The sequence below is a fragment of the Hemicordylus capensis genome, chromosome 2, assembly GCF_027244095.1.
Source record: "Hemicordylus capensis ecotype Gifberg chromosome 2, rHemCap1.1.pri, whole genome shotgun sequence".
NCBI classification, from domain to species: Eukaryota; Metazoa; Chordata; class Lepidosauria; order Squamata; family Cordylidae; genus Hemicordylus; species Hemicordylus capensis.
Genome location: NC_069658.1, coordinates 24,792,040 through 24,819,748, shown reverse-complemented (window position 1 = coordinate 24,819,748; position 27,709 = coordinate 24,792,040). Strand labels below are relative to the sequence as shown.

General features: G+C 44.9%; 1 protein-coding gene across 1 annotated transcript in view; it reads right to left on the bottom strand.

Annotated features, from left to right (window-relative positions):
* Positions 1-27,683, bottom strand: part of DNAJC21 (DnaJ heat shock protein family (Hsp40) member C21) — a 32,479-nt gene extending 4,796 nt beyond the window's left edge. Inside the window, exons 1-10 of the mRNA XM_053303739.1 lie at positions 27,406-27,683; positions 22,849-22,942; positions 14,791-14,914; positions 12,937-13,059; positions 11,926-12,230; positions 9,575-9,732; positions 7,678-7,765; positions 7,317-7,475; positions 5,233-5,272; positions 2,525-2,706 (exon numbers count right to left, since the gene is read on the bottom strand). Coding sequence (XP_053159714.1) covers positions 2,525-2,706; positions 5,233-5,272; positions 7,317-7,475; positions 7,678-7,765; positions 9,575-9,732; positions 11,926-12,230; positions 12,937-13,059; positions 14,791-14,914; positions 22,849-22,942; positions 27,406-27,502 — 1,370 coding nt within the window. The 5' untranslated portion in view covers positions 27,503-27,683. The remainder of the gene's footprint in view (positions 1-2,524; positions 2,707-5,232; positions 5,273-7,316; positions 7,476-7,677; positions 7,766-9,574; positions 9,733-11,925; positions 12,231-12,936; positions 13,060-14,790; positions 14,915-22,848; positions 22,943-27,405) is intronic.
* Between the last annotated feature and the right edge of the window lie 26 nt (positions 27,684-27,709).

Here is a 27,709-nt window from a genome sequence, read left to right as displayed (position 1 = left end):
CATTAATGTGTGAGTGCTCAGAAGTGCTTAAGGCAACAGCACTTATCCTCTCCACCAACTTGCTACACAAAATTTAGCAAGTGTGGAGGAACAAGACCTAGACCTCTTGAGTTTCTGTAAATAAGCCCCTGTATTGTATAGTGTATTAATATTCCTAAACCTCTTCTCATAAATAAGCCCTGATAAATGAATTGTGTTATATTATATTCCTAAAAACCTCTGTATTATTGTAAATAGGATTTCTGTGTTTATAAATCCCTGTGCGTGGGGAAGGATGACAGCATCAAAAGTTCATTCTAGGTTTTCTGTAGTTTAGCATTTTGACAGTTGATTTTTGGAAGGAAAGGAGATTTCAAGAAATGGAGGGAATTTTTGTTTGATCTAATTGGATGGCTTAAAAGACTGTTGGGCCAGAGAAACTGTATATATTGGGAGTGTTTTGAGAGGGAAGTGAGTGAGGTCAACAGAGTCCTGAGAGAGTGTCCTGGAAGGAGAAGTCAAGAGAGTTGGCTGGAGAGAGTCTTGGAAGCTGGAGAAGTCAAGTCTGCTGGGGAGAATCAGAGCTGAAGGTTGAAGACGGCAGAGAGTCCTGGAAATCAGTCTGCTGGAGGGGGAAACTCAGCTGAAATAACTAAGAAGAAAAAGAAGAGCCAGGCTGGATTGAGCCCCAGAATTGCCTAGCAAGCCAGAAGCCGACAAGAAAGCACAGAGGACTCCAAGTAGGGACCACTATCGAGTCAGGTGGTAAATCTGTTTTTCTAGTTGTTATTTTCCTTGACCTGCTCTGTTCATAACTGTTTTGAATTTGTATTTTTCTTTTTGCTGCCAAAGTAATGTTTTAATTGAATCAATTTTTCTAAAAGTAAATTTTCTTATTTTTTTAAAAAATATATATATAGAAGCTTGTTGATCATCTCCACCCCATGCCTATAAGCCTTTCCACACTACTGAAGGTGGGTGTGTTGTTGTTTTTTGTTGGTTTTTTTTTTTTGAAGGGCTGTTGTAGTGGACCCAGCCATACCAAAAGTCCACTTGGTGGCAAATGGTAAAAAAGTTAGGAGGAATAGAGGGCTATTCCTCCACAGCAAGTTTTTAATCATGAAAGGATGTGGTAGGCAGTGTTCCCTCTAACAGGGATTCCCGGATGTTGTTGACTACAACTCCCAGAATCCCCATGCAAAAGCCATTGCAGCTGGAGATTCTGGGAGTTGTAGTCAACAACATCTGGGAATCCCTGTTAGAGGGAACACTGGTGGGAGGTGCAACAAAGGACAGTTCTCTGCGGGGCTGTAGCTCAGTAGTAAAGCACACACTTTTGCACGCAGGGAAGCCCCCGGTTCAATCCCCAGGAGGAACTCCAGGCAAGGCTAGGAAAGACCCCTGTCTAAAACCCTGCAGAGTAGATAATGCCAACCTTGTTTGTGGGGAAGAGCAAGGAGACGAAGCTATCCCAGGCTACTGATGGTCTAAGAAACTGACCAAAGAAATGCAATCTCCTCCACTGAACATCAGAGTAGAAAACTGTCCATTCCCCACCCTTGGTGAGTGAACATTAATGAGCAAGTTTATCAGACAAAGATCAGCATGTGGGAAAGGAAATGAACTGGGTTGGTTCTGAGGACAGCTAAGCACAAGACATCTATGGACCACCTGTGACCTAATCTTTCACCACATTCATTTCCACAGAATGTGGCAATATGAGCAATGTGGCCATCAACACGGTTCATGTGTATTCAGCAGTATTACTGATCAAGTGGTCATCTCACATCCATACTTCAGAGAAAATATCAGCAGATCACAGTATCCATTCAACAGGTATATTCTACATTAAGGTTACTGGAAGGAAAATGTGTCCCCAAATTAATCAGGGGACATGTCCACACAATCAGTACACACAGAGACCCATAGATTTGGACTTACCAAATGAAAATAATAAAAATGATATGTAGTTGCTTTTGTTATCAGAAATAAAGGAATGTGTTTTGAGTTTTGTTTTGGTTTTTAATCAGAAATACAGAAAGGCTTTAAAAATTGCAACAATAGTTGTAAGCCAGGGCTTGACAATCCCAGGTACCAGAGAATCATGGCACCTAGACTAAGATATTCAGAGGCAGAGTTATTTAATAAAATCTTTGTTTGTCCCAGGTAGAGATGTATGTGAAGGTCTGGGAGGTGGGGAGGGGAAACCCAGAAAATAAATTGTCTCCTTTTTTTCTGAAGAAAAAACAATGGGTTTTTTCCCAGAAAGAAAGGGCGGAAATCACCCCCTCCGCCCCCCGGTGTTCCTCCAGGTCTTCACATCTTCAGTACTGGGCAGCTCTGTTTCTGTTCTAAATTTGTTACTTCTAAAGGGGATAAAGCTAAGCCCAACTGCCCTCCTGCTCCACAGTGTCCATAACTAGATCCAGCAATTTTGTCAGATGTCCACTGTCTTGACTCCTAAATTTTTGGGCTGGCTCCTAGATCCAAAGAAAATCTGTCAAGACCTGCTATATGCAGTATCTTCACAGAATTACGTGCTTACCTTTTCACCTCTATTTTTGGTTCTTCAGTGGGTTCTCCAGCACTCGCATCCTCCAGGCTGCAGTTTTTGCTGACATCTTCTGACTCTTCCGTCGAAACACTGTCCTGCTTGGCATTGCCAGCCTCTCTTGCCTCATCAGCTTGCTCCTCTGTACTTCTGTCACCGAAAGAGTCATCTTGTGACTATTTGAAGAAGAAGAAGAAAAAGAAGAGTGCCGGTAAATAAGTTTGCAGGAAAATAAATTTACCAGAGGCACAGAGGCCTGCAAAGACAAATGTGTAAGATCCAGAGTCATCTCCTGGCCCACCCTACCCCACCCCACCCAGACACAAACAAATTTTCAGCAGGCCTTTCATCCCAAAGCAGAAGCATGTGTGGTGAACGCACTACGCCATAGTAAAACCATGGTATGGTTACTAACCATACTAGGGATGAGAGGAACTACCCAGTTCTGTAGATGCCGACCTTTCTTCCTGATGAAGCTCTAGTCTGAAATCAATTCTAGACCCTGATGCTCCACTTCCAGTGACACACCTAGCAATTTCTGGCTTTCTGCTATCAGCTATGCGGCACAATGACAGAGAAAACTCTTGGACTTGGGAAAGCCTATCAGATTCTGATAAGTCAAGCCCAGTTCAGCTGCAGGCAGAACCATCTGTCTGCCTTGAGCTCCCATTCACAGAGCCAGATCCATACTGTGCAGGCTGCAACAGGGCCGATGCCTTCAGACTGCGGCACACGCCAATGACATCATCAGTATGTACCAGGGCCTTGATGCCCTCAAGATGGCCCAAAGCAGAGATTCTCAAACTTGGGTCCCCAGATGTTTTTGGACTTCAACTCCCATAATCCCCAGTCACAACAGACTTTGGCTATTCGGGTACTGTGGCTGTGGATTATGGGAGCTGAAGTTCAAATTCACCTGGGGACCCAAGTTTGAGAACCCCTGGCCTAAAGGGACAGCAACCAAGATAGCCAAACAGGGTCCATAGCAAGATGGCAAGTTCTTGCCAAACCTTGCCAAATATTCACCAGAACTCTGGAGTTTTCCGGGACTTGTAAGCAGCTGTACTTAAAGCATATGATAAATGGGAATTCCCCATTGACAGAGTGATTACTACTTGCAGCTGGTACAACAGGAAGTAAGAAGTGGGGTCCCCCAGGGATCTGTACTGGGACCGGTGCTTTTTTAATTCATTCATAAATGATCCAGAAGCAGGGGTAAGCAGCGAGGTGGCCAAATTTGCAGATGATACCAAACTCTTTCGGGTAGTGAAAGCCAAAACAGATTGTGAGGAGCTCCAAAAGGTTCTCTCCAAATTGGATGAGTGGGTGACACAGTGGCAAATGCGGTTCAGTGTTAACAAGTGTAAAGTGATGCACATTAGGATGAAAAACCCCAGCTTCAAGTATATGCTGATGGGAACTGAGCTGTCAGTGACTAACTAGGAGAGGGATCTTGGGGTCATGGGGGACAGCTTGTTGAAAGTGTCGACTCAAGTGTAGAACCATTTTTGGAAGGGTGGTATAGAAATTGAATAAATAAATAAATAATAATAATAAATTAGGAAGGGGGTTGAAATAAAACTGCTAATATTATAATGCCCTTATACAAAACTATGGTGCAGCCACACCTGGAGTACTGCATACAATTCTGGTCATCACATCTAAAAAAGGACATTGTAGAACTGGAAAAGGTACAGAAGAGGGCAGCCAAGATGATCTGGGGCCTGCAGCACCTTCCTTATGAGGCAAGGCTACAACATGTCGGGCTATTTAGTTTAGAAAAAAAGACGACTGTGGGAGACATGGTCTATAAAATCATGGTCTATAAAATCACGCATGGTGTGGAGAAAATGGATAGAGAGAAATTCTTCTCCCTCTCACATAACACTAGAACCAGGGGTCATCCTATGAAATTGATTGCCAGGAAATCTAGGACCAGCAAATGGAAGTACTTTTTCACACAACGCGTAACCCACTTGTGGAATTCTCTGCCATAAGATGTGGTGACAGCCAACAACCTGGATGGCTTTAAGAGGGGTTTGGATAACTTCATGGAGGAGAGGTCTATCAACGGCTACTAGTTGGAGGGCTATAGGCCACCTCCAGCCTCAGAGGCAGGATGCATTTGAGTACCAGCTGCAGGGGAGTAACAGCAGGAGAGAGGGCATGCCCTCAACCCCTGCCTAGAGGCTTCCAGCGGCATCTGGTGGGCCACTGTGTGAAACAGGATGCTGGACTAGATGGGCTTCCGTGGGCCTGATCCAGCAGGGCTGTTCTTATGTGCTAATGGTAAACACCAAGTATAAATCGAAATACCACTATAGTTTGGACTTTGGAATGTTCATTCATTGGAAGTCCCTGCCTCTTCAGGCTGCCAGGCCTCTACTTTGTTGGCCTTTTACAGACAAATTCAGACTCTGCTGCGCCGTCTAATGCTTTTAATTTGAAATATTTGTGGTCTTGGACTTTTGTTCTGCTCTGTGTTTTTTACCCTGCTACAGTTGAGTTGGTTAGTGAATGGCTGGTTATGATTATTGTAAAATTGTAATTTTTTAAAAAAAGAACTTCCTATTCCTTAATTGAACAGTCCCTTGAATTCCAACTTTTGGAAGCATACATCTAATAAGTAAATAGTGTGAATGCAACCATTTCCCCATAAATTAGAACAGAAACATGCAAAACAATTTAGCAAAAGAACTTACCATCATCCTTTTTTGTTTTTTTCTCTGCTTCTTTGAAAGCCTATAAAAGGAAAAAAGTAGATTAAGATGGCAATACTACTTCTTTTAGTATACATTTTTTTAAAACCCACAATATTATGGAGACGTGTTCTTCAGCTGGGGCTGGGCCCTTCTTCCTTACGTCAGAGGCCAGTAGGACCCATCAATTGTCCTACTGAGCAGGAAAAGAAGCTACCAAGGTGAGGGAAAAGCAACCAGCACTCTCACCTTTTATGGTTTACTCTGGAGTTCTCAAACCTGGATCCCTAGATGGGTCCCCCCAAAGGCCCTCGTGGCCGTGAATGATGGCCTTTGTTGGGACCCAGCTGGGGATTCAAGAACTCCTGCTTTAACTGAATTGCTATTTTCATTAATTTATGTAAGCTGTTCTGAGAGCATTGTAAACATGCTTAAAATAAATCACATTCTAGCTTAGGACTGATTCAAACTGGACATGTCGCCAAGATTCTGCTGCTTATTAACTCCATTGTCTTGTTTCCAATGTCCACCTGTTAACAAGTCAAGGTACACATTCATAATCACATGCAACACACGCTAGGAACATAGGAAACTGATTAGGTAGCTGCTTTACACCGAGTCAGACCATGGTCTATCTAGCTCACTATTGTCTTCTCTGACTGGCAACAGCTCTCCAAGGTTTCAAGTAGGAGGCTTTCTCAGCTCTATCTAGAGATGCCAGGGAGTAAACCTGAGACCTTCGGAGTGCAAGCATGCAGATTTTCTGCCAGTGATCTATGGCCCCATCCCCTAAGAGGAATGACTATCTTACAACATTCACGTGTAGTCTCCCATTCAGATGCAAAACAAGATGGACCCTGCTCAGCAAAGGGGACAATTCATTCTCACTATAGGGATGTGCAGGACGTTTTGGGCTTGAAACATTCTGACTCAATTCGGACTGTTTCAAGTGTTTCAAGCTTGAAACAGAACACCCTTCAAATGAGCTCGGAATGGAACAACCCTGATCAGAGTCGGGACGTTTTGAGTGTTCTGAGTGCCAATTTGGAGGCGTGTTTTTCCATTGCTAACTGGTTTTGGCACTGGCTTCCGATTGGCTGCAATCTCCTTGCTTCTTGGTTGGCTTGTCATCATACAAATCAACTTGATTTGTATGATAACAAGCCAACCAAAAAGCAAGGAAATTGCAAGCCAATCGGAATGCCAGTGCCGAAACCAGTCAGCAAGGGAAAGGCATTCAGAACACTCGGAACAGCCGAGCATAGTTGTTCTGATGGAATGTTCTGGGCATTTGCATTCTGTTCTGAGCTTGGAACGGAATGCAAATCCCATTCCATGCACTTCCCTATCTCACTACCACAAGTCCAGCTCTCCTCCACAAGACCAGTTCTCCTTTGTGCCATTTTGTGGCTCTTTAAAAAAAGGTGAATATTTGAACATTTTGGGGGGCATTGCTGGAGACCTGCAGAATATGAATCGTTTTCTTCTCTTATTTCTGCCCCCCATCTTGCTTTGTTGCTGTTGTTAGGAACCTAACTCCCCAATTCCCATTGACTCAAGGTTTTGTTATTCGCTGTTTCCATATCTGTGCCTATAGGTGAGAACGGAACCTTCACGACTAATGATGGCCACCTGTATTCTGTATCTCTCCTTTTTCTCCTTAGTTTCTCCTATCTTTACTTGTACTTCCACCACTTTCCAGCAGATGGCTGGCTTGCTTCCTCTGACTGGCTTTGCCTGTGGCTTTTGTTTGCAGAGACTGAGTGGTGGCTTCTGAATGCCCCCAAATCACTTCTATTAGCATTTCTGATCACTACTACTACGAATATTTATATATCACTCTTCAACCAAAGTCCTCAAAGATATTTTACATAGAAAAATAGTGCAGGAGCCATGCAGTACATGGTGCCTTCATGAGGATAAAAGATGTGACAACACTGAAGGCACTTTCAGAAGTAGGACCCGGGAGTTTTCATTCCCGTTTAATTCACTTTTATCCAAAGCAGTCTCCGGTTTTCACAAAAAGTTACATAGCTCAGATTCACCGTCATTTTGAAACATGAACATTTTCATCATGTGGTATGTACTTATGTTTGGGTATTTCTTCTGTCTCCTCTTCCTCTTTAGTATTCAACCCATTCTCATCAACAGTGGCGTTAGAAAATTCCTCCTCCTCTTCCTCCAGCTTTTGCCGCAACAGGGCTACCATCTCACGGTGCTTCTTGGATTTTTCGTGGTTCTTCATGCTGCAGAGAGTGGTCAGACATTACCGAGAGCAAGAAGACCTGAGCAGTGAACTTATTAAATGCAGGTTGTAATCTACCCTGTGCATAAAGGCCATTACAAACAACGAGACTCACTCCCAAGCCAGACTGCACAGCACTGCAGGCAAAATGTCCATTCAGATTGAAAGGGCAGTCAACCTTTCGAGCAGATTAAAAAACTCACGCTTTCTCCGTCTTAAAGGATTTATCACAAGCAGGGCAGTATAGATCATCGTACAATTCCAAATCACCATCCTCTTCACTTAACTTATCTGAAAGGCAGAAAACGGAGGAGTCTAATATGATATTCATTAAGATAAGCCCTATTCAGAAGCTGCATTCAGACATTATGTTGTATGAGTGTACAGATGTCTGGACACTCATACATGGGTTTGTGTGAATGACTGTACCTGCATTCATTTAAAAGTGAACCTGTGTAAAGGTCTCACAGATGTCTGGTACAGATAGGAAATGCACTGCTGTACTTATGTTCAACATGATGCATGCATATCTGCACCTGTATACACATCTGTACCTGTGTACACTGTACGCTCATATATGTGTTCAACATAACGTGTGAATAGGACAAAACATTATGTTGTGTGTGTACAGGTGTCTGTACACATGTACATCTTTTTGCGTGAACAAAAAAGGGTACAGACCCCCTCAAATGCAGGGTACAGATAGAAAGTGTACAACTGTACGTGCACTGAACATAAAGTGTGAAAAACTGTATGTGAATACAGGTGGGCGTCATTATCCACAGAGATTCCATTCCTGCCAATTACCGTGGGTACCGAAACTGCAGATAATGAGGCATTGAGTCTATGGGATTGCAGAGGTTAGGTTCCTAGACTCTTAAGAAATGTGGTTAAAACATTTTTTTAAAGGAGGAACGGGCCAAATAAAGTGCCCTATCGTGCTCGTGGTATATCGTGGTCTCCTGGCATCCAGCATGCTCCCCAAAAGTCCCCCCCCCCATTCTTTTTGGCGTGAACTGAGCAACAGAGTGGCTCCTGTGGACAAAATGGCAGCTGGAAAGGACTTCCATAGTCATTTCCGGCCTTCTAGGAACCTCAGATACGTGGGTTTTAACCCTTTTGTATCTGTAGAAGAGGAGGTCGGGTGTCTGCAAATTTTATATGCAAATAGCAGCTCCACGTATAACGAGGTTTGCCTGTACAGATCTGTACATGTGTACACCGTTACACAATTGTACATGCATTGACTGGACAGAGGCACACTTTGCCACAGATCTTGGGGATCTGGTCCGTGGCCTCCTGTCTCCGGGGGGGCCTCCAAATGTTCTGGGGGGCCCTCCCCAGAGCCCCACCGCTGCCCCATGCCTGATGCGCGTTAAATAATTTTTTAACTCTTTTCAACGGCGGGGATGGTATCAGAGACAGGGGGTGGCTGGCAGGGTGCAGGCACTCAAGGAGAGACCAAGGCGAGCAAGGCAGAGACAGCAGCAAGAGCTCCTTCCCTGAGCCTGCCTGCCGCCCAAATGACAGGTCGGGACATTTTTGGCCAATTTAAGGGCTCTCTGTGCACACAGAGAGATTTAAAAAGATTTAACTTGCCCCTGACCCCCACCGTTCAAACGGAGGGGGGGGCTCCAAAGCCCTTCAGGTCTGGGCTCCAAAATTACCCAAGTACGCCCCTGGGACTATAACATATGAAGAGGGCTTTACTTGCAGCTCAATCCTATGCATGTTTTCTCAGAAGTAAACCCCACTATGTACAACATGGTTTACTGCCAAGCAACTGTCTTTAGGATTACAGCCTTTGTTTGTAATCAAGTCCTGGGTACTGCAAGGTGTCTTGAGAATTGCTGGGATACACATTTTTAAATATACAAATTCCTGGGAATCTGGAAGGCAACAAACCACATGAATGCAGGGGTTCTAAAACGTGGGTCTCCATATGTTGTTGGACTACAACTCCCATCATCCACAGACACAATGGCCCTTCAGAACTCTGGGGACCCATGTTTGAGAACCTCTCCATTAAGTTAAGTCTCTCAAACACCTTTACTCTCCCCCAGATGAGCAACAACCTGCAAACCCCCCTCTCCCCCTTACCATCTTGTCTTTCTTTCAGCTCTTGAAACTCCCTTTCCTCTTCCTCATCATCAGACCCGTCTCCAAACTCCTCCTCATACTGGGCTTCCATCTGCTGTAGCTCTCGCTCCAGATCAGACATGGTGATCCAGCTCTGCTCCTTATACTGCTCAGCCAGTCTTTAAAACAAGAAGCAAACGAAGAGCTTTCATTTTTGTACAACACACTCTGCTATAAAATGGCCTTGTTACCAAATAGAACTCGATTCCCAAAAACAGCAGATGATGTCAAACTCTTCCTGGACTGTACCACTTCAGGTTAGAGGTGGGAGAAATTGCATGTCTGAATCCTATCATAGATATATAATAATTCCCTGCACAAGGAAAACTAGGTGTAGGAGAAGAATGTTAGCCTTGCCTTTTCCTTGATATGTCAGTTTTCTATGGACAAGGAACAGTCCAAATGGGTACAAACCAGAAACAGTTTGTCACTTCATCCACAGTTTGTGCAAATTAAGCTGTTGATCTATTTGGTTCCCTGCCCATCAATGAAGGCAAGAAGTATAGTACAGAAAGCTTTATACTGGAAGTATGTTAAGAGCCAGCAAAATCCAGTGAAATGGCTTTAAGAGGGGTTTGGATAACTTCATGGAGGAGAGGTCTATCATCAGCTACTAGTCAAAGGGTTATAGGCCACCTCCAGCCTCAAAGGCAGGATGCCTCTGAGTACCAGTTGCAATGGAGTAACAGCAGGAGAGAGGGCATGCCCTCAACTCCTGCCTATAGGCTTCAAGAGGCATCTGGTGGGCTACTATGTGAAACAGTATGCTGGACTAGACAGGCCTTGGGCCTGATCCAGCATGGCTGTTCTTATGTTCTTAATCCATGTTTATATGATTTGGATGAATGTGGGGAATGCCAGCCATAGAGAGTGGACAAATCTCATCTCACTAAATAAACCTTCCAACCATCTGAGATGCTCATCATAAGTGGAACATAGCAACATAGGAACCTGCATAGCAACCTACATAGATGGACCAAACCCAGTTTGGTCCATCTGATTCAATATAATTTACACTGACTGGCAGAAGCTCTCCAAGGTCTCTCCCAGCCCTACCTGGAGATGCTGCCAAGCAGTGAACCTGGAATTTCCTGCATGCAGAGCAGATGTTCTTCTACTGAGCTACAGCCCCATCCCCCAAGGGGAATATCTTACAGTGCTCACATGTATCGTCTCTACAAGATTCCCACCGCTCATTAAGGGAAGATTGCTGGTCTTGTGATAGCAAGCATGACTTGTCCTCTTAGCTAAGCAGGGTCTGCCCTGGTTGCATATGAATAGGAGACTAGAAGTGTGAGCACTGCAAGATATTCCCCTCAGGAGATGAGCAGAAGGTTCCAAGTTCCCTTCCTGGCTTCTCTAAGATAGGGCTGAGAGAGATTTCTGCCTGCAACCTTGCAGAAGTCGCTGCCAGTCTGTGAAGACAATACAGAGCTAGACAGACCAATGGTCTGACTCAGTATATGGCAGCTTCCCTATGTTCCTATCATCAGGAAGGGTCCATCTTCGGGTGCCAGCAGTTCATTGAGAGCCTGTGTGCTCATACACTCATGCAGCGACACAAAGGAATACAGTTCTTAATTGCCAGAAAAAAGAATCAAGATTTGGAGCCTTGGGATGGGGCGGTTTATAAACGAAATAAATACATACATACATACATACATACACAGCTTTTCAACAAAAGTTCTCAGAGTGGTTTATACAGAAAAAGGGAACAAGATGGTTCCCTGCCCCAAAAGGACCCAGAACCTTAAAAACACACACAAGGCAAACACCAGCAACAGCCACTGGAGGGATGCTGTGCTAGAGCTGTAGAAGTTCAGTTGCTCTCCCCCTGTTAAATGTAAGTGTCTCACCCCTGTAAAAAGTGCCTCTGCCCATTTAGCAGGGGCCATTTAATTTAAAAAAGGCAATTAAAGGCCAGTCCCATAGGAAACATAGGAAGCTGCATCTACTGAGTCAGAGCATTGGTCCATCTAGCTCAGTTTTGCCCACACAGACTGGCAGCGGTTTCTCCAAGGTTGCAGGCAGGAGCCTCTCTCAGCCCTATCTTGGAGATGCCAGCGAGGGAACTTGGAGTCTTCTGCATGCAAGCATGCAGATGCTCTTCCCAAAATGGCCCCATCCCCAGTGCTCACACATGTGGTCTCCCACTCAAAAGCAGACCAGGGTAGACCCGGCTTAGCAAAGGGGACCATTCCTACAAGCTACCACAAGACCAGCCCTCCTGTCACAGCTCCACAGCTGCTAAGGGGCAGAAGTAAGCTCGAAAGCGTTCTTAAGAAAACAAGTTGCCTCAGAGCTTCTCCTACTTGGCTTGTTTCAGTTTCTGCTGCCGTCGAAGCTCCTCCGCTTTCTTGGCTTTCGCGGCGTTCTGTTCTTCCAGAAGCTTCCTGTGGGCCTGCACTCGCTTGTCCCTTTTCCGGATAAAGGCCACCAGTTCACGGACTAGCTCGTTGCGTTCTTTCCTCGCCTTTTCGCGAGTTTTCTTGTTCTCTTTTTCCATCGCTCGTTTCTCCCAGCGGTTCGATGCCTGGCGTGTGTCGTACTCCTCTTTCCAGGCAAAGTTCTTCCGAGTGCAGAAACTCTGCCAGTAGGCATAAAAAGAATGGACTACCTAAACGGGAAGAAAGAACACGTGGAAGGAAACAGATTTTTCAGGCACTGAGGAGAAAGCAACCACACATTATGACCGTTAAGAGTCATTCTGCACATCATCTGCGGCTGGTGTGCCAACTGATGCCTTTCCATAACCTGACCACAGATATGCATGCTCAGGTAACTTCTAGGATTGATTAATGCAATACATTGTGTGTGGGGATAGAGTTAGCTGCTGTTAGCCCCAAATACAGCTGCTACTCCACTGTGGCTCTCGGGTGTCCATCCCAATACTCATGTTTAAGGGGCAGGGAGGTTACTTTCTATAATCACTTTTCCTCTGTACAAAGTGCTTTAGAACTCTTGTTTCATGTAGGCTGCACACTTACTTAGCCCACTTAATTTGGTAGAATTTCTTTCTAAGTAAATGGGCACACAATTGGCTGCATCTCAACAGCCCGCATAGCCTCATCCTTTCTATTTTAATTACAAGATAAATTCTGCATGCATTTTGTACATTAAATACACTAAATGCTCAATTTAACAGAGTTCTTTCACAGTCTTAAGCAAGAGGTGTCCTCAAAAACGGCACTCATTTTTTCCCCCTCTAAAGCCACAGGAAGCTGCCATATACTGAGTCAAACCATTGGTCCATCTAGCTCAGTTTTGTCTACACAGACTGGCAGTGGCTTCTCCAAGGCGCTGAAAATCAGTGAGCTACTTACGGTATTGTAGTCGCTCTGAGAGTCTCCAAAACTTGGAAATTCTTCAGCATCTTCCTCTGGCATGGATTCCATTTCCTCCTTTGCAAGCATTTCAAAGACATGGCGATACACTGCATAGAACCCCTAAAAATAAACATATAATTTATTCAAAGCGAAAGCAGGGCTTATTACCGACATAAGTAAGTAGAATGAGTCGTTGTGAATACTGGAAGAATTAGTTTGAGTTTGACAAACAATGAAATGTTTGCAGTTAGCCCTCTTTCAATGGCAAGTAAAGGGTCCTTCTAGGTGGTGAGAAAAGTGCTTCTGGCTAGGAAGTTAGAGCCATATTGGCCTTCCATCCTCCCTTTCTATCCTTAGAGAGCTGTTGGCTTTATTTCATTTATTTTGATGCAGGGAAAGCAAAGAGGAGTTCTCTATATGCCACATTCTACCCCCTGTATTCAGTCCCCTTCCTCAATACAAAGTATGGAATCCCGAGTAGAACTAGCCATGCTCTATAATGGATTTGGATACTCCCGAAATCAAAACAGACTTTACAATTAGAAAATATCAATTTTTTTTAGCTTTCTTTTAAATTATGATTTTTTAAATTTCTTAACTCTTAATAGTTAAATTTCTTAACTATTGTGATTCTCTTGTTTCAAGCTAGGCAAAATTCCAACCTTCATTTTATATTGTGAACCTTCTGTTTTAAATTTTGTAAATGTACTTTTCATTTTATATCGTGATTAGTTCAGTTTACAGCAATAAAGAACTTGAACTGAATGGTCCTCTTCCTGCATAGTATAAAGCACACACATAGAACTACAAACACAGGTTTCCACAACTGAAGGTGATGGTTTGCAGATTATTTTCACCTTTAAAAGAACCTAGAACATTTATACCAAGTCAGATCGTTGGTCCATCTAGCTCAGTATTGGCCTACACTGACTGGGAGCAGCTCTCCAAAGTTTCAGGCAGGAGTCTCTCCCAGCCAGGGTGGATTTGATTTAAATCACGATCTAAATCGCTAGTCAGTAAGACTAGATTCAAATCATGGGTGCTTTTTTTTTTTTTTTTTTTTACATAAAGACTCCTTCTTGCTGGTATAATCCTAATATTTACAACCAGATGAAGGTTTCATTTTTGGTCCTTGATAGAAAAAATGCCCAAAATAATCTTACAGAAACCTCTGGAAGAGCATGACATTGTGAATGGATTAATGGAATTCATTTACCAAAAAATGTAAACATTGCATATATACAGCCTCATGCTACATAATTAAAAACTAATCCTTATTTCATGTTGAATAACCTTGGACTATAATGTATCTTAAATAGAAAACTATCTTTAGATAGATTTTTTCCCCTCAAAAAGCATTTTATTTAAAAAAATCCGATTCAAATCAAAAAATCTGATTCAAATTTTAAAAAATCTGATTTTTATTTATTTATTTATTTTTAGTCATTGATTTCTAACCACCCTGTTCCCAGCTCTACCTGGAGATGTTGCCAGGGATTGGACCTGGAGCCTCCTGCATGCCAAGCAGATGCTCTAATACTGAGCAACAGCCCCATCCCCTAAAAGGTGTAGCGATGTGTTTATTTGATGTCAAAATGTGTGTGCTGCTTTTTGGCCTGTTAAGGAAATGAGGGGATGGGGTGGCAGAAGCGAGGTGAGTAGAATTCCCTTCCAGTCTACAAATGTTTTCCTACTTGGTTTCCTGGAGGGAACTTTTACTCGCCCCAGGTGAGCATTTATTTATAATCCAGGATGACATTTTTGGTCCTTTCTCCCTGCCAGTTCTACCAGTGTTATCATTTCTGTTTTTCCTCTTCTTTTGATGGGGGTGGATGTGTAACTTTGAATTACCTTTTCGTCATCTCCAAAGCCAGAATAACAAGTAGCAGTGAAATAGTGCAGCACATCCAGGCTGTCATCTTGATACTCTCCATCAACGCCCCCTTTCAGCAGCGCTTCCCTGTGATTGTCATACCTAAAGGGAAGCAAATACACATGCAATGAAGCTTTTCAGTGCCGAATCAAAGCTAAGGACATGGTGCCTTGAATCACAACAAATACTTATATACCGCTTTTCAACAAAAGTTCCCAAAGAGGTACGTGTACACACACATGCGCGCGCGCGCGCGCACACACACACACACACACACACACACACACACACACACACACACAGTACTCTAGGCAGGCTAACTCATTTCAGATCACTGTTACAGTGGGCAAGTTGCAGGCTATCCTTACGACACAGTCCTACGGCAAGTCAGTGGGACAAATTCAATGTAAATGATCAGACATCAAATTACAGGGGAGGAGCCAAGATGGTGACAAGCTAGCAGCTCCACTCACAAGCTCCTGCCCTTAAAGCAGCCCTCTCCCTTCTGGGCTGAAATTTCCAGACAAACCATGATGAACAAAGGCGAGAAAAGAACCAGGAACAGCCCCCACGGAGACCATCACAGCAACCACTACTCAGTCAAGGCAGGGAAGCAGATGAGAAACAATTACCATCTCCCTCCCACTGAGCTGAAAGGAGCCACGAGTACTTTCTCCACAATCCCCACCAAGAACAGATTTATGGCCCTAGACTTGGAGAGTTCTCCCTCTTCCCCCAAGGAGCCTGCTATAAGGGAGACAGTATTGCATCAGGCTGCTCAATCGTCACCCAAGGACTCCAGCCCAAGAAACCCTCCAGAACAGAGAAAAGGGGACCCAAAACTCCCAGACATGCCCCCCCACCCCCATGAACTCCTCAATGAACACCCAAGCGGTCATGTTTACTGATGGCAGAAATGCATATTCAAATTCTACGGTGCCTAAACAACATTGCAGCAAACGAGGACAAATTCAAGCATGCCTTTGACTTGTTCATATCACAAGGCAACCACAGGGTTAAGAGCCCAGCTGAACCCGTCCTCGGCAACACCCTGACAGCTCCCTCCCCTGCCAAATCCCCATGCAAGACGCCAGCAGGACCCCCTATAACAAATCGCCCTGACAACTCCTCATGAGTGCCTCAAACATCTCAAGTACTGTTGCATATTGCAGTTAATCACATTACTGCCCGAAGGTGGTCTTCTCACAAGGCAATAACATTTTACTTGAGCCAACACCTTAACCGCCAACCCAGGCACATTGACCTGGAATCTTTCCACTTCCTACCCATCTATCCAGATGCCCGGTGTGTCTTTCCCTCCTTCTCTCAAGCCTCTCTCCTACTTAAATCCATGAGAATGGGGGGGGCATCTCCTCCAAAGCTTCAATATTAGAGTTATCAAGAGTCTTCAGAGACTGCGCAATTTGACCCTGCTCCCAGAGAGAGCAAAAAATAACATTCCTCCTCCTGAAACTGACCTTGCTGATAAGGCCCCCATGGTGATGAACTCAGACCTCAGTAAACATCCCATTTGCATCCTCTCCAAGTTTTGGTAGATTAACCCTCTACACTACAGCCTGAAAAGAGTGAAATCCAAGAGTCCATAGATTCAGATTTTGCTGAACTGACAATGCAACATGCTGCATTGAGAAAGAGAGAGAGAGAGAGAGGGAGGGAGGGAGGGAGGGAGGGAGGGAGGGAGGGAGGGAGGGAGGAAGGAAGGAAGGAAGGAAGGAAGGACAGCCACTATTAGCCCCCCACCCCCCATCCAGAAACTGAGCTTACTGACAGCGACAGTGACACAGACATTCACCCTCACAGGTCACCCCCGATCCACTCAAAACCGTACATGCATTTGTCCAGGGCAAACTAAGTGCTAAGGCTGCCACCCCATTCAGGCCAAGGCGGAACCTGTAGGTCCATTTTCCCGACTTGGTTTTTACATTTATATCTTGCTCTTCCTCCAAGGAGTCCAGAGCAGTGTACATGGTTATGTGTATCCTCAACAATCCTGTAAGGTAGGTTAGGCTGAGAGATATGTGACTGGCCCAGAGTCACCCAGTGAGTTTCATGGCTGAATGGGGATTTGAACTCAGGTCTCCCCAGTCCTAGTCCAACATTCTAACCCAGACCTGCTCAACATAGGCCCCCCGATCTGGTTTTGGACTACAACTCCCATAATCCCCGGGATTATGTGAGTTGTAGGCCAACATCTGCAGGAGGGTCGAGGTTGACCAGCCCTGCACCAAGCACTACACCACACTGGCTCTCCTCAGGTTCAGACAGTGACAGTGAGATGGACAACACTGAGGGCCCCTCCCCTGCGCCTCCCAACATGATGAGTTGCTCCTTGAGCCCGCTCAGCCTCAGTCTACAACCCCTCCATGTAAGCCTCCCTCCAGCGATGAAGAACCCCAGGCAGGTCACATAATTAGAGGAAGGAAGGGTTGACCACTCTCCCTGCTACACCCCAAGGAAAGGAGAAGGGGTGCCTACTCCCCCTGCTACACCCCAAGAACCCCTACCACCCTCTGCAAGCCCTGGGGGTCTAGGAATTGGGGAAGTGCCCCCACCACCACTCCCCCACCCACGAGATACAGACATAGCCGCTCCAAAAGACAAGGCCCCCATATCATCTGCACAACCCCAAGGGCTGCAACCAACATTGTAAACCACCCGGAGACGTAGGTTTTGGGTGGCATAAAAATGTGTTAACTTAATAAATAAATAAACATGCACAAATCCAGGAGATCTGCTGAAGTCTCAGCCACCTATGCCCTCACATACAGACACTGCTACCGCCAGAGGAAGGGGCTCACACATCGCATTCACTGCCCCAGCAGCAACAGCTGGCATACACAATTCCAGGGACATCGCCTCGAATGCCATGTGCCCTGGGCTGTTTGCCAACGATCCCCATTTTGACGACATCACTGCGCCCGTCTCCCCAGTCTGCTTGCCCAAGTTGCGGGAGCTGCCAGCTTCCTCTGTGGAGCCTGCATGCTCAGAGAGAGGACTGGCAGCCCCAGAGTCGAGAGCACAAAAAAGGCATGTGCATCACCACTCTCATTTTACAAGAGCTGCAGTCACCCAGTGCTCCCCCTGGAATGCCGTTGGATTCTCCACGGGGAACTCCCACTCTGGCTCCAGCCCACAGCACTACACTGACATCCAGGAGACCAGCATAAGGTTTCCCTTCTGTCCTGGAACGCGGAAGGGGGCCACACCAGCTGCAGAGTTGTCTCCTTCACAGATGACATCTCCCAAAACGACATCATTACGGTACTGTAAAGCTTGACAACTGAGGGTTTTACACTCAACGGATTCCACGCCTACTTATTAGGAGCCAGTGCAGGACGAGGCAGACACAAAGGCGGACTGGGGATGCTAATCTCCACCACCTTGCATGCCACATCAGCAAGACTTCCTCCATACAAGCATTAGGCTATGGTGGATGTGATAATCCATTTCAGACACTGCTCCCTACTACTAATGGACATTTACGTTCCCCGACAGTGTCAGAAATCTCAGGTCAGAAATCTATGGTCTGAATTGGAAAACGACTTAACAGACTTTCTCTCCTCCAATTGCAGTAAACACATAGCGCTGGTAGGTTACCTCAGCACCAGGCTGGGTCCCAACGATGACACCATATATGTATACCTCCTACTAATCCTGCAGCAGACAGGCTCCCTTTCACCCGCCACTCGAAGGACAGGAAGTCAAACTATGTGCAACTCTGCCTGGCCCAAACAGCTACCAGCCTCAATCTGTTTATCTTAAATGGCTTGTTCAAAGATGACCACCCCGCCAAATTCACTTACCGGACCGGGCCAGAATGAGCATCACTGACTACATAAATCATCTTTAGAAGCCTGCTCCCTTTTGCCAATCGGTTTGAAATTATCTTTGAGAATGAGTTAGGAAGCAGTTTAGATCTTCCTGTTCTGGATGGGGTTCACACTCCCCTGGAAAGAGCAGGTATGTAGTCTGGGAGTACTTCTGGACCCAAAACCTCTCCCTGATTTCTCAGGTTGAGGAAGTGGCCAAGAGTGCTTTTGATCAGCTTCGGCTGATTCGCCAGCTACGTCCATTTCTGAACATAAATGACCTTAAAACAGTCGTGCATATACTGGTAACATACAGGCTTGACTACTGTTGGTATGCAGGGTTGTCCAAAGATATCATATTACACCCATTTTAAAAGAACTACACTGGCTGCCAACAGGTTTCCAGGCAAAATACAACATGCTCGTTATTACCTATAAAGCCCTAGACAGCTTGGGTCCAAGGTATTTAAGAGAACAACTTCTTCTTCATCAGCCCCACTGCCTATTAAGGTCATCTGGAGAGGTCCGGTTGCAGTTGCCACCAGCTCAGTTGGTGGTGATTCGAAACCAGGCTTTTTCTAGAGTTGCCCCGGGACTCTGGAATGTGCTTCCTAATAAAATTAGAGTTCCCCTTCTCTGAATGTTTTAAAGAAGGACCTACAAACATACCTGTTTAGTCAGGCTTTTAGTTTATAGTTTTAAAGCTTCGGTTCCTAGAGTTTTATTGTATTTTGAAATTGTTTCAATCGTGTTAGTGTTTTAATGGTTTTTAGACTGTGAACCGCCTAGGAACTTTTTTGTATAGGACGGTATACAAATGTACTAAATAAATAAAATAAATCCCCCAATTTGACAGTGACCACTTTCCAGTCTCTCTACAACTAAAGTCCTTCATCCAGCAGCCCCACACTGAGGACTTATACCAACCCCACTTCCTATCAGCAGAAAGAGCCGGCCGGTCCACTTACCTAGAAAAAGCAATAACCGAACTACTTACCTCAGGACACTTCCAGCACATTCAGCTCTTCCTGACTGTAGCAGAACCCTCTGACGCAACCTTAGAGGACTACAACAATCTAGTGCAGGGACTAGATTGAAATAAGAGCCACCCCAACTCTTATAACTTTTAAAAAAGGTGTCAGGACACATTTGTTCACCCAGGCTTTTAATTAGATACTGTTTTAATAGTCTGATTTTTAATCGTTTTAACTTTTTAAATTTTAAATTGTTGTAATGTTTTGACCTTTTTATTTGTTGTTTTTATCGTTTTGCTGTACAACGCCCAGAGACTTGTATTTTGGGCGATATACAATTATGTTAAATAAACAAACTACAAAAGCGCCTAACCCACAAAACCAGCACTCGTCCAAAACAGCACCCGCACCACTCTAAACCATGGTTTGACAATGACTGTGTTAATGCCAAAAAAGCACTCATCAGCAACTACCACACCTACAAAACTAACACAAGACCAGTGTCAGCGCAGGACCTCCTCAAGCAGAGGTGGCAATTTAAACAACTTCTCAAGCACAAGAAAAGAAATGCTATGAAAGCCACTGGTCACACCTCATCCAGGCAGTTAGATCTAACGATTCACCCTCATTCTGGCGCATTACAGTGAACTTCCCCAGTAATGGCCCGACACACCTGGATAGAGACATCCCACCAGCAATTTGAGGAAAACACTTCCACGATCTGTACGAAGAAAAACCTGCGGGACACAGTTGCCCCCAGCATGATGTAGAGCAGGGATTCTCAACGTTGGGTCCCCAGATGTTATTGGACCAATTCCCATAATCCCCAACCAAAGGACTCTGGGGCTGGGGATTATGGGGGTTGAAGTCCAATAACATCTGAGGACCCAACGTTGAGAATCCATGATGTAGAGGACCTGCCCACGTGGCCACCAATGTTTCCTCTAACAGGGATTCCCAGATGTTGTTGACTACAACTCCCAGAATCCCCATGCAAAAGCCATTGCAGCTGGGGATTCTGGGAGTTGTAGTCAACAACATCTGGGAATCCCTGTTAGAGGAAACACTGGTGGCCACCAGTGACAACATCTGAGATTACAAGCCTTATCTCCCAACTCAGGGGTTCTCAATGTTGAAATCCAATAACATCTGGGGGCCCAATGTTGAGAATCCCTGTACCCAACTAAGACCTGGGAAGGCCCCTGAGGAAGACCTAATTCCCCCAGAGCTAATAAAAAAACAACTCAGCGTGGTGGGCCCCTATCCTGGCCTCAATATTCACATTTATTGACACATATGGCTGTATTCCGAAGGACTGGGGGCTCGTGGTCATTGCCCCCAACTTCAAAAAAAGGCAGAAAGGACCTAGCAAACTACAGACCCATCAGCCTGCTCAGGACAGTAAGTAAGTGCTATGCTAGACAGCTATACTGGAGGGTTAGGGACTGGCTGGATCAAGAAAACCTCCTTGCAGAGGAGCAGGCTGGCTTTAGGGAGGGACGATATAACATCTTATAGTGTTACAGCTTTACAGATTGATTTTAAGATTAACGATGTCAAGATTTTAAGGTTTTAACCACATTTTATTTTATTTATTTATTACATTTATAAACCGCCCCATCCAGAGGCTCTGGGCAGTGCACAACTTTTAAAAAGCCATAAAAACACACAAATCAAAACAGTGCTAAAAACAATATAAAAACAATTAAAAACCAATTAAAATACTTTTATAAAACACAACACTTTACTAACCTTGGAAGGCAAGGCCAAACAAATAGGTTTTTAGGGCTCTCTTAAAGGCCGACAGCGAGCCTAAACTGCGGATATCTGCCGGGAGTGCATTTCATAGACCAGGAGCAGCTACAGAAAAGTCCCGATTCCAAGTCGCCACCAGGTGTACTGGTGGTAACTGGAGACTGACCCCTCTAGATGACCTCAACGAGCGATGGGCATCATACCGAAGAAGGCGCTCTCTAAGGTAACCTGGACCCAAGCCGTTCAGAGCTTTAAAGGTAATAACCAGCACTTTGTATTTCACCTGGAAACATATCGGCAGCCAGTGTTATTGTTTCAAAACAGGCATCATATGGTCTCTCCAGGTTGCCCCAGAGACCAATCTGGCTGCCGCATTCTGAAGTTTCCAAACTACGTACAAAGGCAGCCCCACGTAGAGTGCATTGCAGTAGTTGAGCCTGGAGATTACCAGCTGATAAACCACTGTTTTGAGATCGTTCTCTTCAAGGAATGGACGCAGCTGTTGAATCAGCTGAAGCTTAAAGCTTTTATATCATCTCATCCATTTTACACATTTTTTTAACATTAATTTTTTCCGTTTTAACCACCGTTTTAAGATAGCTCACCATAGTCTAACAGCAGCTGTATAACAGAGTAAAGCGTTTAGCCTCTATACTCACAGTTCCAGCCATAGCCTGTTGTTGTTATTATTATTATTATTTCGATTTCTATACCGCCCTTCCAAAAATGGCTCAGGGCGGTTTACACAGAGAAATAACAAGCAAATAAGATGGACCCCTGTCCCCAAAGGGCTCACAATCTAAAAAGAAACATAAGATAGACACCAGCAACAGTCACTGGAGGTACTGTCCTGGGAGTGGAGAGGGCCAGTTACTCTCCCCCTGCTAAATAAAGAGAATCGCCACGTTAAAAGGTGCCTCTTTGCCAAGTTAGCAGGGGCTGCTCTAATGTAATCTACTTTCTGCTGGTCAAAAACCTTAATAATGATTGATCGATCAAGTTACAGATTCTTGTGTAGGATACCTTGAAGAAAAACTCAAAGTCTGAACCTGTTAGTTAATCTGTCTGAGATCTTAGGTCTCGTCATTCTTGACTTCCACATTGCTGCCACCTACCAATTCATTCCAAATCAAAGGATAAAATAAAATATGTTTCTCGGCTGTTAGAAAGCAGGGGCAACATTAATGGCTAGCTGGGCTCCCCAGCCTTGGAGGTTGTTGGACTACACCTCCCAGCATCCCAAAGTCACAATGACGAGGCCATGATCCAACAGGAATCTCGGTACTTTAACCAGGGCTGCTCAACTTCGGCCCTCCTGCAGATGTTGGCCTACAACTCCCATAATCCCTGGCTATTGGCCACTGTGGCTGGGAATTATGGGAGTTGTGGTCCAAAAACAACTGGAGGGCCTAAGCTGAGCTGGCCTATAGGGCCAGGAACTCTATCAAACGGTAGTGCTTGTCCAGGAGAGTCTTACCATGCCCGTTCTTGGGGATCACTGAGTACATCATAGGCAGCTTGGATCAACTTGAACTGTTCTGCTGCTTCTTCAGCTTTTTCTAGATTCTTGTCTGCAAAGATACAGTAGCAGAAACTAAGCAATATATACAAGTCAAGCATCACAAATAAAAACTTAGGATTTTTTAAAAAAAAATTCTTAGGGTAGATCCACTAAAGTCCATCGAACTTCTCTAGAGTACAAAGTTTGAGGACCCCAAGTGTGTTTATTTGGAATGAAATCCCATAGATTCCAGTGGGGTTAACTCCCAAGTATATGCTTCCACAAATATGTAGTAGGGACATTAAGAGTAGCAGCAAAAGAGGTGTTTACACTTCTTGCACGTGAAGAAATCCTGGCTTGCTAAACCACCACTCATCTGGTTTTGCTATGGTTTTCAAGGCACAATCTGATCTTGGTGTCAACAGGAAGAGGCATAACCTTCCTAAATGCCTGCCTGGAGGCAGTGATGACCAACTGAGGGATGAGGGATGACAAACTGAGCCTGAATCCCATAAGTCAGAGGTACTTATTGTGCAGGGTTGGAACCAAGGAGATCATTTTGATCTGCTGGTTCTGGACGGGGTTACACTCTCCCAGAAGGAACAGGTACGCAGTATGGCAGTACTTCTGGATCCAAACTTCTCTCTGGTGTCTCAGGTTGAGGCAGCAGGCAGAGATGCTTTCTATCAAATTTGGCTGATATACCAGCTGCATCTGTTTCTTGAGATAAACAACCTCAGAACAGTAGTCCATATGCTGGTAACATCCAGACTTGGCTATTGCAATGCATTCTATGTGGGGCTCCTTTGTGCATAGTCCAGAAACTGAAATTGGTATAGAAAGCAGCAGCCAGGTTGGTCTCCAGGTCATCTCAAAAAGACCATATTACTCTTATATTAAAAGAATTACACTGGCTACCCATTTGTTTCTGGGCAAAATACAAGGCGCTGGTTATAACCTATAAAGCCCTAAAGAGTTTAGGCTCCAGGTATTTAAGAGAACGACTTCTTCACTATGAGCTCCATTGCCCACTGAGATATTCCAGAGAGGTGAAGAGATCTATCTGCAGTTGCCACCAGTTTGTCTGGTGGCTACTCAGGGACGGGGCCTTTTCTGTTGCTGCCCCGAGGCTTTGGAATGTGCTCCCTGCTGAAATAAGGGCCTCCTCATCTCTGACAGCTTTTAGAGGGCCTCTAAAGACACATTTATTCACCAAGCTGTTTAACTAGCTTTGTGGTTTTAAACTGTTTCAATGTTTGTTTTATGTTGTTGGAAACTGCCCAGAGACGTACATTTGGGGCAGTGAGCAAATATATAAATACATACCCTGGTTTGTAAACCGCAGCCCCTGAGTTCAGGCAACAAGCAGAGCTGTGGTTTAACAAGTCAGGATTCCTCCACCATGGCTCTGTGCCCAAGTCAAAGAAGAAAAGGGAGGAGGGAACATCTAGGCTTGGTGCTCTTTTGGCCCACATTCTCTATTCAATGGCTTGTGGGATCATCTGAACTGAACATAAGGACATAAGGACCGCCCTACTGGATCAGACCAAAGGTCCACCTAGTCCAGCATCCTACACACATAGTGGCTAATCAGGTGCATCTAGGAAGTCCACAAATCGTGGGGGGGAGGGCAATGCCCCCTCCCACTGCTGTTCCCTAGCACACAGTGTGCAGGGCATGCTACCTTTGATCCTGAAGGAAATATACAGCCATCCAGGCTAGTAGCTATTGATAGCCTTATTCTCCAAGTATTTGTCTAATTCCCTTTTAAAGCCATCTAGATTGGTGGCCATCATCAATCCAGAGGCAGTGAACTAGGCATTGTATTTTATTTTTTAATGTGATTGGGGAATGTGAAAAACACCTTACACACACACACCTGTTTTGTTTTTTCAAAATGCTGCATAAGATGTCCTCTAATGGTGCAGCGGGGAAATGACTCGACTTGCAAGGCAGAGGTTGCTGGTTCCAATCCCTGCTGGTATGAAACTCCTATATTGGGCGGCAGCGATATAGGAAGATGCTGAAAGGCATCATCTCATACTGCGCGGGAGGAGGCAATGGTAAAACCCTCCTGTATTCTACCAAAGACAACCACAGGACTCTGTGGGCGCCAGGAGTCAACACAGACTCAACGGCACACGTTGCCTTACAGACTGCTAACTGCTGGGGTACATTCCCCTTGATCACAGATTTGCTTCCTGATACTATTTTCAAAATGTCCTATCCTGCCTTTCTCACTGAAGTTATTCAAGCTGGCTAGCAAACCACAACAGTAAAGAAAATTCAAAATAATTAAAATCAGGACACCCTTTTTAATATATGAGATGGTGGGCACCGTTTTGGAACTGCATAGAAAAGGGCAAAGACCCAACCCATTCATCCGCATCACTTATGTCTCTTGCTGGTAAGGTATCTATTTCTTAATTGGTAATTGGCAAAGCTGGTGTTAGTTTCAGGGGTTAAATTTAGTATTCTACGTTTGAGGCATATAAGATACGATGCTTTGTAAGTGTGTGTGTTGTCAAAATAAATATGTTTTAAAAACAAAATCATAAGAACATCATAAAATTAACAGGAATTTTATTATTATTATTAACTTTAAAGGAAAATTGTATTTTATTCTATTTTAAGTCTGCACGCAAGGCAGTGTTTACAATACCTCTGTGCTGCCAAAGCACAGAGATAAGGCACAGTATAAGAAAGAAATAGTGATGATGGAACATTAATGCAAATGAGAGAGAGAGAGAGAGAGAGATACACACACACACACACACACACACACCTTTTCAACAAAAGTTCCCAAAGCAGTTTAGATAGACAGATAGGTAGGTAGGTAGGTAGGTAGAATGACTCCCTGTCCCCAAAGGGCTCGCAGTCTAAAAAAGAAACATATGAAAGACACCAGCAACAGCCACTGGAGGGATGCTGTGCTGGGGGTGGATAGGGCCAGTTGCTCTCCCCAAGCTAAATACAAGAGAATCACAACTTTTTAAAGGTGCTCAGTTATCACACAAATAGGAGCCGGCAACAAGAGAGTAAGTGGAAGAGGTTTGGAGAAGACTGCAGCCAATCTGCTAGAAGGTTAACAAAGCTGCTCATCAACCCCATATTTAATGAGCCTCATGACACTGTAACACACCCCTTGCTGTGCCAGCCTCAGCGATTATGACCTCATTAACACCATTCATCCTCAAACTATTGTGAACATCCTTCCTGGTTATAAAGGAAACTAGAGCATGAGAAACAACAGTGCATTGGTTCAGTGTTTTGGACTGTTTTAATTCTGCGTTGCAAGTGAAGCTGCCTTCGAGTGAATACTAACAAACATCACAATAAAGAATGCCGACATCTGGCGTCATTTCAGGATATCAACTTTTTTTTTAAAAGGCACAGCTCAAAGGCACCAAATCTGCAATCTTCAAACATTTTCTTCTAGGGCAGCCCCAAGCAAACTGGTTTATCTAGATAGACATCCAGAGTTCTGAGGCATCTAATTTACACATGGAGCATCCCTTCCCCCTTCTTTGGACCAAGAGGCCTCTACTCACAGCCTAGCCCACAATCCGGGTTATTTGATTCACTTGGGTTGAATACAAGTGGAATAAATACGACCTCTCTGTTGAGTGGCTTAGGAAGAGGAGAGGAGAGCTGGTCTTATGGTAGCAAGCATGACTTGCCCCAATAGCTAAGCAGGGTCTGCCCTGGTTGCATATGAATGGGAGACTTGATGTGTGAGCACTGCAAGATATTCCCCTCAGGGGATGAAGCCGCTCTGGGAAGAGCAGAAGGTTTCAAGTTCCCTCCCTGGCTTCTCCAAGATAGGGCTGAGATTCCTGCCTGCAACCTTGGAGAAGCCACTGCCAGTCTGTGAAGACAATACTGAGCTAGATAGACCAACGGTCTGACTCAGTATATGGCAGTTTCCTATGTTTCCTAAGTCTTGACTTTCTGTGCTCCCTCCCTCATTTCCAAAAGGCCCTGGCACAGTTCTTTAGTCCCCATACCCTATTCATTATAACTGAGATAATGGCATATTCTTCCCCTACTTACCTCTGCCTCCATCTCCCACCCCTGCATCCTTCCTGTTGCCTCTCTTGTATCAATATTTAGACTGTAAGCATCTCCAGGCAGAAACCTGTCCTCTCATTCTTAGTGAATGAGATGGTGTTATATCCATGTATAGCCATACATGGATGACGTTATATAAATGATAGATAACCACCACCACCTGGGGGAAGGGGAAAGAAGTACTCCAGTTATGTCTTTCAGGATTCCTTTCTTGTGCCAAGAAGAAGCAGGAAAGTTTGATGGATTGGGGTGGGTGGATGTAAAAGCCACCGAAACATACGAATAGAAAGAGAAGGCAGGGTGTGCGTGCGTGCGACACATCCAAGAGAAAAAGAAGAAGAAAATGAAAAGTAGACCTAGGTATAAGGAAAGAAGTACTACTCTCTCCCGCTCCCACAATCAGGGACTAGGAAGTCTCAAGGTCCGAGAGAAAGACATCGATTCAGGCCCGGCTAGTAGTACCTGGATGCCAACGTAGTGCCAGCCTCCGGTAGGCTCGCTTGAGTTCTTCATCGGACGCTTCGCGCTTCACGCCCAGTACTTCGTAGTGACACTTCATCCTAGGAGTCTTCGGAACTCAGCACCACTGGGCAGGAAGGAAAGCAGTAAGAGCTCCCGACCCGACCTGGCACAGCCTCCCTCGGCTGGCTGGCACCCGCGTGTTGGGGACACCAGCAACGACAGCCGGTAAGGGGAGAGGAGGGACCGGAAGGAGCCGAGCAGCCATACAGGAGTCTAAGCCGCTTCCCACTGCCGGGTCGGGAGG